Raw genomic sequence first — 12,856 nt, 5'->3', positions numbered from 1 at the left:
TATATATATATATATATACACTTTGTACCCTACTTTTATGCAACCTAATTTGTGCACATTAATCTGAAAACATATATTTAATTTCTTCCTTACTGATGGATATTCATCTGGTTTGCAATTTATCAGTTACATATAATATTACCATGGATTTGTCTATACTTTAATCATTGACTTTATCTGCAATTATTTCTTTAAGAAAGATTCTAAAATCTGTATTACTGAGTCTAAAGTAATAAATATCAAAAAGGTAACATGTTGGGCCAGCAGGTGACTAAGGTGCTGGACTCCCACATGGGTGATTGTGATTCAAGTCCTGGACCAGGAGGCCTGAAAATCAAGTCTGTGTGTGGTCGTGCCCAGGGTCCAGGAGGAGAATGGAGGGGAAGAGACCGTAGCACTGCCATCTCCCCGAGTGGTGATTCCTCACTTCCTTCTCATTGTCTCCCGCTGCAAGCACACGTGCCCTATGGCAAAGACCTTAAAAAAAAAAGTAGCATATTGCCAAGTCTCTTCTCAGAGGAGTTGGCCAATTCACATTTCCACCAGCTCCACTGAAAATTTTATTTGTACTGCATATTTTGGAAAGGTTGTATTTTTATTTTTGTTCCTTTTGGCCTATGAGAATTGCATAATAAAAATGATAAAACCTTTTACTTATAAAATATTTAAACAACTGAATGTGAAGTAACTAAATCACATAGCTCCAATACCTAATGTGTTCAACTAGTAATTAATGAACTAATTAATATGTTTAATTTTTATGTCACATCTGAATGCATTCTGTACTATTAATTTTCAAGAATAATTAAACTCTTTTTGGTAAGATAAAAGCAGAGATTCTCTCTCTGAACTCTATAATTAAAAGGAATAAAAGGACAATCTATCAATCTTCCGTCTCTATACAGAGGATTCTGCAGCTCAGAGAAGTTTCTTGCTGATGGATAAAATTTAATGGATGGCAGAGTTGGCTCCAAGATGAATTCTCTAGGCCTCACTGTCACCTTACTGTCCTCTATCAATCAAAGCTGACTGATTTAATATTATATTTTCTGCTTAGAAGTGTCCTTTAAGCAAAGTATTGAGCATTTTAAAGACAAAATGTGCCAATTTCATTATCTGGCTATCTGTGCTTTAACTCTGGAGTTCTGCTTTAACTCTGTGTTTTTTCACTGTTGTTTTGAGTTCTTCTTTTAAAGTTTGCTTTTGGGGCAAGCAGGTGGCATAGCAGCTGCATCACTGGACTCCCACATGGCCAACTGTGGTTTGAGTCTGGATGTGGTGATTTGAAAATCATGTTGGGTACATGTATGTTTGTTCCCAAGACCCCAGGGGGAGAATGGAGAAGTGTATGGAGGTACCCACTGGAGGGTGATTTCTTGCTTTCCCTCTCACTGTCTTTGTCTCTCTCTCTCTCCTGCGAGTGCACAGGCCCTAAGGCAAAAACCTTTAAAAAAAGTTTGCTTTTTTGTTTGTTTTAATTGCTCAGGATATGAGAGAGAGAGAGAGAGAGAGAGAGAGAGAGAGAGAAGCTTTTGGAGCATGGTGATGGTGCAATCCCTTCTCCATTTCTCCATCTTAGTGGGATTTAGGGCACACACATATGTGAATGGAGTGTTTTTCAAGCCACTGGGGAATTCAGAAATTCAGCCACAGTTGGCCATCTGGGATAGAGCTCCCTTACCCGCTACACTGTGGAGTTGATGCTGAAAGTTTGCTTCTTAGTAAAACATTTCACTTAAGTTATTTTTCATAACAGTTTATCATCTAATGTAAAAAATCTTCTAGACAAACAGTAGAAGTTGGTAAGATGAAAAGCATGACCTGTTGGATTTTCTGAATGGAGTAGTTTGGGTAAAATATCATAAATCTGGGATTTTTGTGAATTTTTTTTGTTTCAGTCAGAATCTCTAAGGTAAAGTCACCTTTCCTTTCCTGACTCAGTTTCTTCACATGTGATAAAAAGACAATAAAAGAAAAAAAGCAAAGAAGACAATAGCCCTCAGTGACTAGGTGGGAGACTTTGTTGTAAACTTTGTGAGAATTGCTGGAAAGGTACAAGGCTAGTATTTCTCACCTGTATGGGAGAGGCGTCATGAATAAGTGGGAATCAAAACAGTGGGTGAGGGGGAGGAGGAACACGTAATAATTTGCAAGTACCTGGGGAGAATGCTCAAGAATTTGTGGCAGAAACTTCTTTTCTTAGGGGAGAGAGAATGAGAGAGCAAAGGAGAGAGAAAGAGAAGAGAATCTATGCATGCTATAACAAAGCTCCTTTGAGTAGTTTCCGGGAGTGTCTGGGTGTGTCAAGTCATCCTTCAGCCAAAATGCTGAGTAATTGAGTTATAATGTTTGCAATGTTTCAACCTATCGGTAAGAATAAGCACCAACAAAACAGTCTCCTAGGTTATTAAATATTTGGACCAATGATTACTTTCATTGAACTAGAGGAAATTATTGTTTTATAATATTGTACAATGAATGAACGGTATGTTCACTCTTTAAGTTAAATTTCTCTCTTCTAAAAAAGTCCAGGTCCAGGACTTGAACTGTGGTCAGCCACATGGAAGTCCAGTGCCCCAACCACTATGTAACCTGCTGACACTCAAATAATGGTCTAAATTCTTGCGATACAACAGTGAATAAAACAGAAAAAAACAAATCTCTGCTTAGATTTTAGCTGGAGGAGGCGATGACAGCAAACATTATATGTATATCCGAATTACATATATGTGTCTGAAATATGTACATCTCATTGTATACATATATACAACTCATTTTACAGTTGAAGAATCTGAAGCTAAAGAGATTAAGTGCTTCATTTAAGATTTCATCAAGGAGTGGTATAGTCATTTCATGAATTTATGCCTATGCCCTCAATCCCCTGATTTCCCCACTACAATCCCCACTACAGCTGGATAATGTAATTTTTAAGAGGCATCTACCACATTCCCCTCTGATGACCTTACCAGCTCTTGCTTCATTGATGCCTGAATTTCTTCTTTCAGAATTTAGTTTATGACTTTAATCCTGGTTAATAATAAAGTACCCAGGACATGGGGGGAAGGGAAGCTATCAGTCAGTCTTAGTTTAGTTTAATGAGTTGTTCTCATTCACTCAAGCTTTTATTGATGGCATTACTGTATATAAAGTCCATGCCAAGTGTTGGTGCTATAAAAATGAATGAAGCTTTGCCCTTCCCTTTAAAAATTTTGTAGTCACATAGAGGAGAATGTAAAATAGATTGTTGTGAAACATTGTGGTAGATGAATAATAGAGAATATTAGATGAAACCAGCAGAGAATCAACTGGCCCAGTTTCAGGTCTTTTTCTGAGAACAGATTCGGTGGGAAAGGGCTTGGTGCCACCAGATGAAGGAGCTGCAGGAAAGCAGGAACACTGAAGTATCTGAAGGGTGGGGTCCAAAAAAGTTCTCAGAGTAAAGCTGTAAACCCAATCGTAGTGCTTCATTGGGACTCCCTCTGCCATCCAGTTAACAATGTATCTTATAAATTTGGTATTAAATATTTTGCTAATGTTACCTATTTTTGAGATGTATATTGGAGGGATGTCTTCAAATAGTTCATGCAGCTAGCCTGAGATGAATACTGAACCTGAGCTTTGAAATATTGCTTCCCTTGACCCCAAATGAAGATTTTCAGGACATATTATAGCCAGATTGGCCAAAACCACAGACAAAGACAGGATACTAAGATTGGCAAGAGAGAAATGTCAAGTTACTTACAAAGGATATCCCAGCAGGCTAAGAATGGACCTCTCATTGGAAACAATGCAAGTGAGGAACGATTGGGAAAATATATTCAAAGTGTTAAGGGGGCGCCGGCAAGTGGCATGGTGGTTAAAGACGCTGGACTTCCACATGGCCGACCATGGTTCAAGTCTCAGACTGGTGGCTTGCTTTCTCACTTCTTCTCTCTTTCTCTCTCTCTCTGTATTTCTCTGATCAAACTGGAAAATAATAGTGATAATAATAAATAAAGTTAAAATAAAATAATAAAAAAAGTCTTAAAAAAAAGTGTTAAGGGAAAAGCAATTTCAACCAAGAATACTGTACCTGGCAAGATTATCCTTCATATGGGAAGAAAAGACAAGAACATTCTCAGATAAACAAAACCTGAAAGAATTTACCAACACCAGACCAGATCTCCAAGAAGTTCTCAAGGGAGTGCTATATTAGGAAAATTAAATACAGACACACAGCAATAATAGTTGAAAACTAAGAAAATGGCCAACTTAATTGTAGGGACAAGTCTAGAGTTGAATATTATATCCCAGAATTTAATAGGGAAGATTGAACCACAACAGAAGATTGATTAAATACATAAGACTGAACTGGTGAAATAGTATTTTATGACTTTTCACTAAAACATTGCTGATTTTCTTCTAAACTGTTTTCTGGTTTTAAGGATTTTTGTTCTGTCTTGAACTGCTGATAGGTTCATGTACCTACTATTTGAACAGAATCCTAACCTGTTTCCTGGCTTTAAATTTTAAGTAAAGTTCCTCAGCATTTATTTGATAAGACTGCTTTTCTTGAAATTAAAAAATATATTAAGAATACCTATTTAATGACTGTAGTAAGCTATATAGCATCAGCTAGGTGCTACCTTATATTATATTCATTCTACTCAGAGTTTCATGCCTAAAGTCAGACATGTATTCACAGATATGTATACACCAGCTGAACTTAAAATTGAAAGTAGTTAGATTATTGGGACCAGCAGTTAGCGTAATGGCTATGTTGCTGGATTCCCATGTAGTCAACCGTGGTTCATGTCACGGACCCGGTGGCTTAAACTCACACCGGGCGCTCGTGCGTGTGTGCCCAATATCCCGAGAGAACAGAGGAGAAGGGATTGTGGCATGGCCACCCACCCTGGGGGGGGGGTGATTTCTTGCTTTCTGTCTCTCTGTCTCTGTCTGTCTATCTGGCGAGCACACGCGCCCTATAGCAAAAACCTCTCCAAAAAAAAGAAGAGTTAGATTATTTAAGAAATTTTGTGAATCAATAGAATGTGGGAAAAAAAAGGAATGGAAAACAACTAAAGACACCCGAGATAGTGTGGGAGGAGGGTGGAGAAATGCAGAGGGTGAGAAATAGGGAGAAAATATATATACATATATATATATGTGTGTGTGTATATATATATATATAATATTTTATGTGTGTGTATCATATGAAACTAGAAATGGAAAGTTATTGATGATAACATGTATGATTAAGCCACTATGCAATATGTTCTGGATGAGAAATCACATTTTGTATGCTGTGACAATGCTCAGGGAATGAATGTAAATTAATTTAAAAAATGTTTCAGAGGAAAATTATAGTGCATTTGTAACTAGATTCCAGCTTTGTCCATATTTTTAGTTTAAGGTATTTTGTGAATCAATAAAATGTGGAAAAATGTTAAGTATGGAAGGGAGAGAGTGGAAAGGGGAAGGAAAAAAACAAGTAAAAGTACCACTTAATTGACAAAAAAAAAAAGAAAAAAGAAAGGCTATTTGCTGATAAGTTATAGAGTAATATCTTTGGCTTGACCTACATGCATAGTATTTGTGCTGAAAAGAGAGATGTTGTACACTGTAAAGATGTGGTTAAATGTAAATAAATTAATTAAAAAAAACCCTCTTTACAACCTAAATGATGTATAGTAATTGAATGTATAAATAATAACTAATAATATAAATAAATAAGACTAAAGAGAAAAAAAATTTAATGCAAAAAATTCTGGATTATTGGGCTGGTTCTAAGGCCTGGTGGTTAAAGAAGCTAGGCCCACATGTCTGACTTCATGGTTCAAATACCAGATCTGGTGGCTTGAGAAACACATTGGTCAAATGTGTGCCTGTGCTCCAACTCCTGAGAGGATGGAGAAATGGAGAAGGGATTGTTGCATGACCATTCCCCATGGAGGTTGTTTTCTCCCTCCTCTCACTCTCTCCGGTGAGCACATATACCCTCTATTTAAAAAAGAATATTTTCTTTTAATGTTTAGTGATAGTATGGTCTGTGTTGTTTGAAATCTAAGTAGAATTACTTTCAATGTAGTTTTTCTTCATTATTTTCATTTTGTGTTCTTAGACTTTACCCCTTATTAAGATAAGAAAAATTAATGCAGTTTTGCACAAATATTTTTACATTCTGATCATTCAATTCTGTCATTGTAATCTTTGCTGTTAGAAAAAATGATGAAAAGATAGGGGTTCTGCAAATTTCTGTAATGTTAGGAATTTTGTTTGAGTTGTAAACTGTTTAATTTCTGCTGAGACCATTGTAAAATTGAGCTTTGGCTTTGGATGGAAGAGAGTGGTATATTCATGGGTTTTCTAATTTGAATAAAACATAGAGCTTATTTCTCCCTGTAAATTATTTAATACATTGAGCATTTAATTAAGTGTTCATAGAGTAAAAATGTTTCCCAAAACAACAATCTTAATGTTAAAAAGTCATTAAAAGATCTATTGTGAAAAACAAATGAAAAGGTATATCATAAAGAAAAATGATGCATTGACTTCAATTTTCTTTTTGCACAATGAACTTGTACTTTAATTCCATTTTTTATAAATTTTCCATTTATTTCTTTTGTGATTGTCTTTCCACTAAATAGGCAGCTACCTTTTATAGTATCTAGCAGAATGAGCTCTGCAGCTTATACAGAAAAAAAAAATGTACTTTTTATACTTTTAGAATACTTTTTGTGCCACTGACATGCTTTACAATTTGTAGCATTCCTGTCATCACGTATTCCTTTTATTTCATGTAATACTTTATCTTCCCGTCCTGTGCAGGCTGCTATGGTTGCCTCTATGTATTGTATGTATATCTGTTTGTAACCCAAAGCAGGATCTGCGGACAGTTCTTCCTGTCCGAGCACGTTGGAGGACTTTGGAAGCTGCGGACAACAGCAGCCTCAGCCTGAATCACGTCTTTAAATCACGGACAAGCTGCCAAGAGGCATGAGTAAGAGCTGGGAGTGAGCAGTGGGCGGGCGGAGCGAGCGCAGGTTGGGCGTGGTCAGATGGGCGTGGCGGCCCCGCGCAGGTGAGCAGTCTGCGCAGTAAGGGTTGCTTCCACAGCCAGGTTTTTGTGCTCTCCGCGCTTGCCTTGTCCTTTGCTGCACGTTTTCCAGGATAAGTAACTCCAGGTAAGCAAAGCCTCTGACTTCCCTACTTAGGGCAATTCTTAAGATAGGTATTTGAGCTGTTTCGAAATGATGGTGTACACAGTGGACCAAATGGGTTGTTTTCAAGGACGGGGTATTGGCTTCTGTCTCATCCCTCAGATCCGCAGCATTTCCAGCTCCCAGCCCTTTGGGCGTCAGGAGTGCGGCGCGTAGGGAGTGAAATCACTTAACCATACAAGGTGAGAATATGAAAACATCGCATGGCTAGGAGTTTTGGTGGTTGTGGTTGGGGGCAGAGGACACACAGTGATTCCCAGAAGAAAAAATATTTTTAAGGATATTTTTCACCCCTGCCTTGGAACTCGGAATGAATTTTGCAGTGTTAATTTCAGACAGGGTGTGGTGCTCAGAGACTGGAGAAAGTTAAGTGTTTGTGTATTTAACTCACTTTCCTGGCTGGCATAGTGGAGCTGAGACAGCCTTAGGAACCACTCTTTTTTTGGTCATTTTAAGTATCAAATCAATGTTTATCTATGAGTTCCTCTAGGCAGAAAGTATTTTCCTTTCTGTGTTTCAGCATGCCTTATGCCAGTCACGTATTTCATGTGTGTTCTTGGGACTTTTAAGTTAAGCTGGCTCATTGTTTCCTATTCATAGGTGCTGCTTTTTTATGGCTTTGTTTGAGTGTATTGTTCTAAAAAACAATTTAACACACCAGGCTGTTTTGAAAATTTATCAGATTCTCAGAGCTGAGGGTTCTTAGATGTGTTTCTGCTCAGCCCTCTTATCTTGTAGTTGGGGAGCAGAGGCTCTCTGAGGTGTAGGCTGTCCAGTAAGTGGCTCCTCCAAACTTGAATTCAGGCCTTCAGATGGCAGCTCTGGTTGCTTCTATCACACTCTAGGTTCTCTTAACATCTCTTTCACACACTATAGCTCCCAGGAGGCTTCTAGGAGGTTAAAGTTAGTCTAGTTCCAAACATCGGTCCTGGCCACCCAGTAATTGCAAGTGTTTGATGGGCTCCTTTATGGGTGGAGAGATAAAAGCTTGTCTGAGGAAAAGATTCTCCGCAGAAAATGAGTCAGCAGGTTTATTCCTTTGCTTCCTCACGCCTCAAATTGTGCCACTTCAATCCCTCTGGGATGCTGATTGACACCAGGGCTTGCTGTCTCAGCAATTTGGGCTTCTCGGTGTGACCAAATCTGGCCCTTCTTTACTGTCAGGAGGTGTGGGATAGGATCAGTGGTCAAGGCCAGGCTTCTGAAGAAGCATAAGAAGCTGTGATGTTTCAGGATCTGTGAACAAAGCAGAGGCTCCTCTGTCATAGGAAATGAAGGCAGTTAACCTTATTACTAAAAGCTGCATGGTACTTTCCTGCCAACCAAGCACTTTTGTATACATTTACTCACTTGATCACTTTACTTCATCCTCATGATGGACTTTCTCACTGCAGAAGCTACAGGATTTCCTGTTTCCTCAAGCAGGCACTGACTTGCCTCCTCATAGAGTTAGAACCTGGACTAACTTTAGGCATTTCACCATATATGTTACATGGTTATGCTTTAGGCATTTCACTGTATATGTTATAATAGGCACATTTTCTCGGGGCATTGCCTAAAGGCTGGTTACACCAAATACCTATAAGATTTTTTTTCACTCTCTTCATCCTGAAAATGAGACAGACTAGGCTAACGATATCTACAAAACCTCAACACAGTGAAAATTTAGTTTGTAAGGGTTGAAGAAACTACACACATAGCTGTGTGTATACCTGTGTAGAAAAATTATGGTAGATACTCTACCATTCTAAGATGAACATATATTGTTCAAAACAAATTTGAGAGTGAAAGGGGGCACTGTTACTAATGTCAGGACAGCAGACTGTCCTAGGAAAAGTGGGACATAAGGTCACTCTATTCATAGAGTCTTTCAATTACCCAGAAGGTCTAGAGCTTGAGGACCATTGGCTTAGATACATTAAAAACTTAGGAAATCTTTACATAGGGGCCAGCGAGCAACCATAAATCTAGGGAAGTGAGCAACCTCCTCATCCTAGTACCTGCATCTCTGTTCAGTTGTCTCTGTCCCACATTTTGCCATGACTAACTCTTACTTATCCTGTAGGATTCACCTTTAGTGAGACTTCCTTACACATCACTGTCTGAGGAGGTATCACTGAGATTTCTGCTATGAGTTATCTGTCACTGCTGAGGGATCCTGTGGCAACTTGTATACTCCATCAAACACTCATCACATCAATCATGTCACTAGCTGACAGCTCCCTGGAGATGGGAGCCATGTGTTTGTCTTCAATTTCCTAATGTCTACCTCAGTGTGTGACACACTTTAGGCATCCAGTTAATACCTACTACATGAAAGTAATAAAACATTAAGAATTTTCAATTATGTGGCAGAAAATGAACAAGAGCTCTTTCAAGTAGGAAAATTATAAGGAAAATGTTCCATGCCGATTAAGAAAATATCACACAGGGTATCCTGGTATCTAAAAAGGGCTAGTTCAGGATGTGTAGAATTTTGGACCTTGAGAAACTTCTGAGAGAATAAATCCTAGCAAAGACACAATTAGTAAGGCAGAAGGTGGTGGGGTGTGGTGGGGAAGACCTGGTCTGGTTTTGCCACTTTCATTCCCTGTGTGGGTGGCCTGGGAGAATTGCTTTATCTGCATCTGCCTTGCTTTTCTCACCTGTAGAATAAGAGGTGGAGCCAGACTAGATTTACTCCAAGACCTTGTCCTACCTAAAGATTTATGATTTAAGAAAATATACAAAAAAACAAGATACTCTAAAATAAACTCTTAATACTACATTACAACTTAAACTTCCACCTGACTTACAAGCTTTATTTTAAATTTTTTAAAATTTTACCAGAATGCACATGTGCTCACCAGAGAGAGAGGAAGAGGGAGGAAGTGCACCCTCCCAGTGGAGCACGGTCACAGCACGGCACCTTGTCCATTTCTCCTGCTTTTCAGAATTTTGGGTGCCATGAACACATCCTGGTGTGCTTTTCAAGCTGTAGGAGCTGGGATTTGAACCATGGTTGGCCATATGGGATCCAGCTCCATTTACCACTTGGCCATGCGCTGGTCCTTGTTACAGGGTTTTCATTGAAAATGAAAGATTTTTTTTGTAACAAGATGATAATAAGATGCCAAAAAAAGTAGCAATTATAGCATGTGAAACAGAAGTCATCAAACATGTAAATTTATTTTTCTAGAATTTTCTTTTCTTTTCTTTTTTTATTGATTGCCAGAGAGTGCCTGGACTTGCTGTATAGAGTGGCTAAGCACCATGCATTGGGAGCTGGATTCTATATGGCCGACCACATGGCCAGCCACAGTTCTCATCCTGGCCCCAGTGGCTTGAAAAATATGCTGGACATGGGTGTCCATGTGCCCAAAATTCTGATGGGATGAACAAAGGGAGAGAAAGAATTGAGGTGTGACCACGCCCCACTAGGACGCTTTCTCTTCTCCTTTCTCTCTGTCTCTGTCTCTTCCTGTTGAATGTGCATGCCCTCTGGCAATTAAAAAAAAAGTAAGATGTCCACGCACTTCAGTTATCCTATGCTAGATGTGTAATGGGAACACTGGCCTGAATACACTAGCTGTTCTTGTCATGGACACAAAGAGAAGGAAGAGGTCAGTCTATAGAGGTGATCGCTGAGAATAAATGGGATAATTTTTTTCCTCCTGATAATGAACTCACTTTTTCAGACCGTTGGATATTATAACCTTATTGAGTCCATCCTTCATACAACCCATAAAAGATAATTCTGGAGAAATATTTGAAGGCCAGGATAGACTCCTTGATTTTAGTCTCAAATCTTTGCATTTTGAATTTCTGTTCAGGTATATCCCCTTCATACATTTGACTTTAACACATACCCTTTGATCCTGGCTGAAGGAAGCCCTCTATCTGTGTAGTGAAGCTTTCTCTATGATGCCAGGGTGGACGTCCCACCTGAAGACCTTCAGTGTCATGTTTGTTCTCTGTGTCTGGGTGCATGTGCCTGGTGGCTTTGGGGAACACTTCAAACCTTGATCTATGTATGCACTGGTCCTCTCCCTGCCCCAGAGTAGTCAGATTGAGTCATGTCACCTCTGCCTCCAGGAAGGGCTATGCCCTCACTGGTTTCATCCAGGTGCTTTTGGACTTGGTCAGTATTTACTGGACTAGATAGTTGGGTAGACCTTTAACTAGAACAGCAATTCTCAAACTTTTAAAACCAGAGGACCTCTTTATAGTTTTAAAAATTACTAAGGACCCCAAAGAACTGTTCAAAACAGCAACAACAGCAATGATTATGTCTATCAGTATTTATCAAACTAGAAATTAAACTGGAAAACATTTCTTTTTTCGGAGTGCTTTTTGCTATAGGGCACGTGCACTCATGGGAAAGACAGAGGGAGATTGAGAGACGGAAAGAGAAACCCCCCCTCTAGGGGATATGGCCACACCACAACCCCTTCTCCTCTATTTTCTTCTCAGGATCTTGGGCACACATTCCCACACACTGGGCGTAAGTTTAAGCTGCCGAGTCTGGGACTCGAACTGCGGTCAACTGTGTGGGAGTCTAATGATGTAACCATTACACCATCTGCTGGTCCTAACCCTGGAAAACTTTTGAAATGTTTATTTATTTTTTAAATGTATCCATTATATACTAACATGAATAACATACTCTCTCTGAAGGCTAAGGGAGAATCTGTCCCATCACTTTCACCTAGTTTCTGGTGTTACCAGCTACCTTTGGTGTTCCTTGTCTTGTAGAAGCATCACTCCAGTCTCGGCCTCCTTCATCACTTGGCCAGCTTCCTTGTATCTTCACATCATTTTTCCTCTGTGCATGTCTTGTCTCCTATTCCTTTAAGGACACCGGCCATAATGGCTCAGGGCCCACCTAACTCTAGTATGGACTCATCTCAGCTAATTACATCATAAAGACCCTATTTCCAAACAAGGTCGTAGTCATAGGCACAAGGATTAGGACTTTGATATATCTTTTCAGGGCGATACAATTCAACTCTCAAAATGTACCAACTATTACATTGAATCACATAAAACCGCTGCCATTTGACTGTTTTAGATCAACAAAAATTCCAAATTTTGTATGATTGAACTGAAATCCTGATTGAAACAACATATGATAAATAAGACCAGCTGCTTTTGAGTACTGCTGTCAACTTGCTAAGGAGGAGGTGTGGCCACTCGACTTTTGACAGTGACTCTCTTGGCTGATCAGGCCCCAATCTGGGGATTCTGAGCAGTCCTGTGGACTCAGATGACTCCATATGCTCCAGAGGGCATCTGTCCAGAAGTTGCTTCACAACTGGCTTTCTTTCTGAAGTCACTAAATGTTCCTTCCTCTTTTCTACCTAAGGTCATTACTTTGCTGAAATGAATACTTATTGTGTTGGCAGAATGCGTTGAGAATGCTTTAAAGATACTTTGCCTTTGGTTGCAGACCTACCATGGATGCCCTGCAGTTGGCAAATTCAGCTTTTGCTGTCGACATGTTCAAACAACTGTGTGAAAAGGAGCCAATGGGCAATGTGCTCTTCTCGCCAATCTGTCTCTCCACCTCTCTGTCACTTGCTCAAGTAGGTGCCAAAGGTGACACAGCAAATGAAATTGGACAGGTAAGCCTGAGCTTTTTAAGCGAGAATACGGTTTTTGGAACTCATAGGAAC

General features: G+C 39.3%; 1 protein-coding gene across 1 annotated transcript in view; it reads left to right on the top strand.

Annotated features, from left to right (window-relative positions):
* The first annotated feature begins 12,168 nt into the window (after positions 1-12,168).
* Positions 12,169-12,856, top strand: part of SERPINB5 (serpin family B member 5) — an 18,716-nt gene continuing 18,028 nt past the window's right edge. The window contains exons 1-2 of the mRNA XM_006141832.2: positions 12,169-12,546; positions 12,631-12,805. Coding sequence (XP_006141894.1) covers positions 12,521-12,546; positions 12,631-12,805 — 201 coding nt within the window. The 5' untranslated portion in view covers positions 12,169-12,520. The remainder of the gene's footprint in view (positions 12,547-12,630; positions 12,806-12,856) is intronic.

The sequence above is a fragment of the Tupaia chinensis genome, unplaced genomic scaffold, assembly GCF_000334495.1.
Source record: "Tupaia chinensis unplaced genomic scaffold, TupChi_1.0 Scaffold000065_1, whole genome shotgun sequence".
NCBI classification, from domain to species: domain Eukaryota; kingdom Metazoa; phylum Chordata; class Mammalia; order Scandentia; family Tupaiidae; genus Tupaia; species Tupaia belangeri.
Note: the sequence above shows the minus strand (reverse complement) of the source record. Positions and strands in the feature narration are given on the sequence as shown.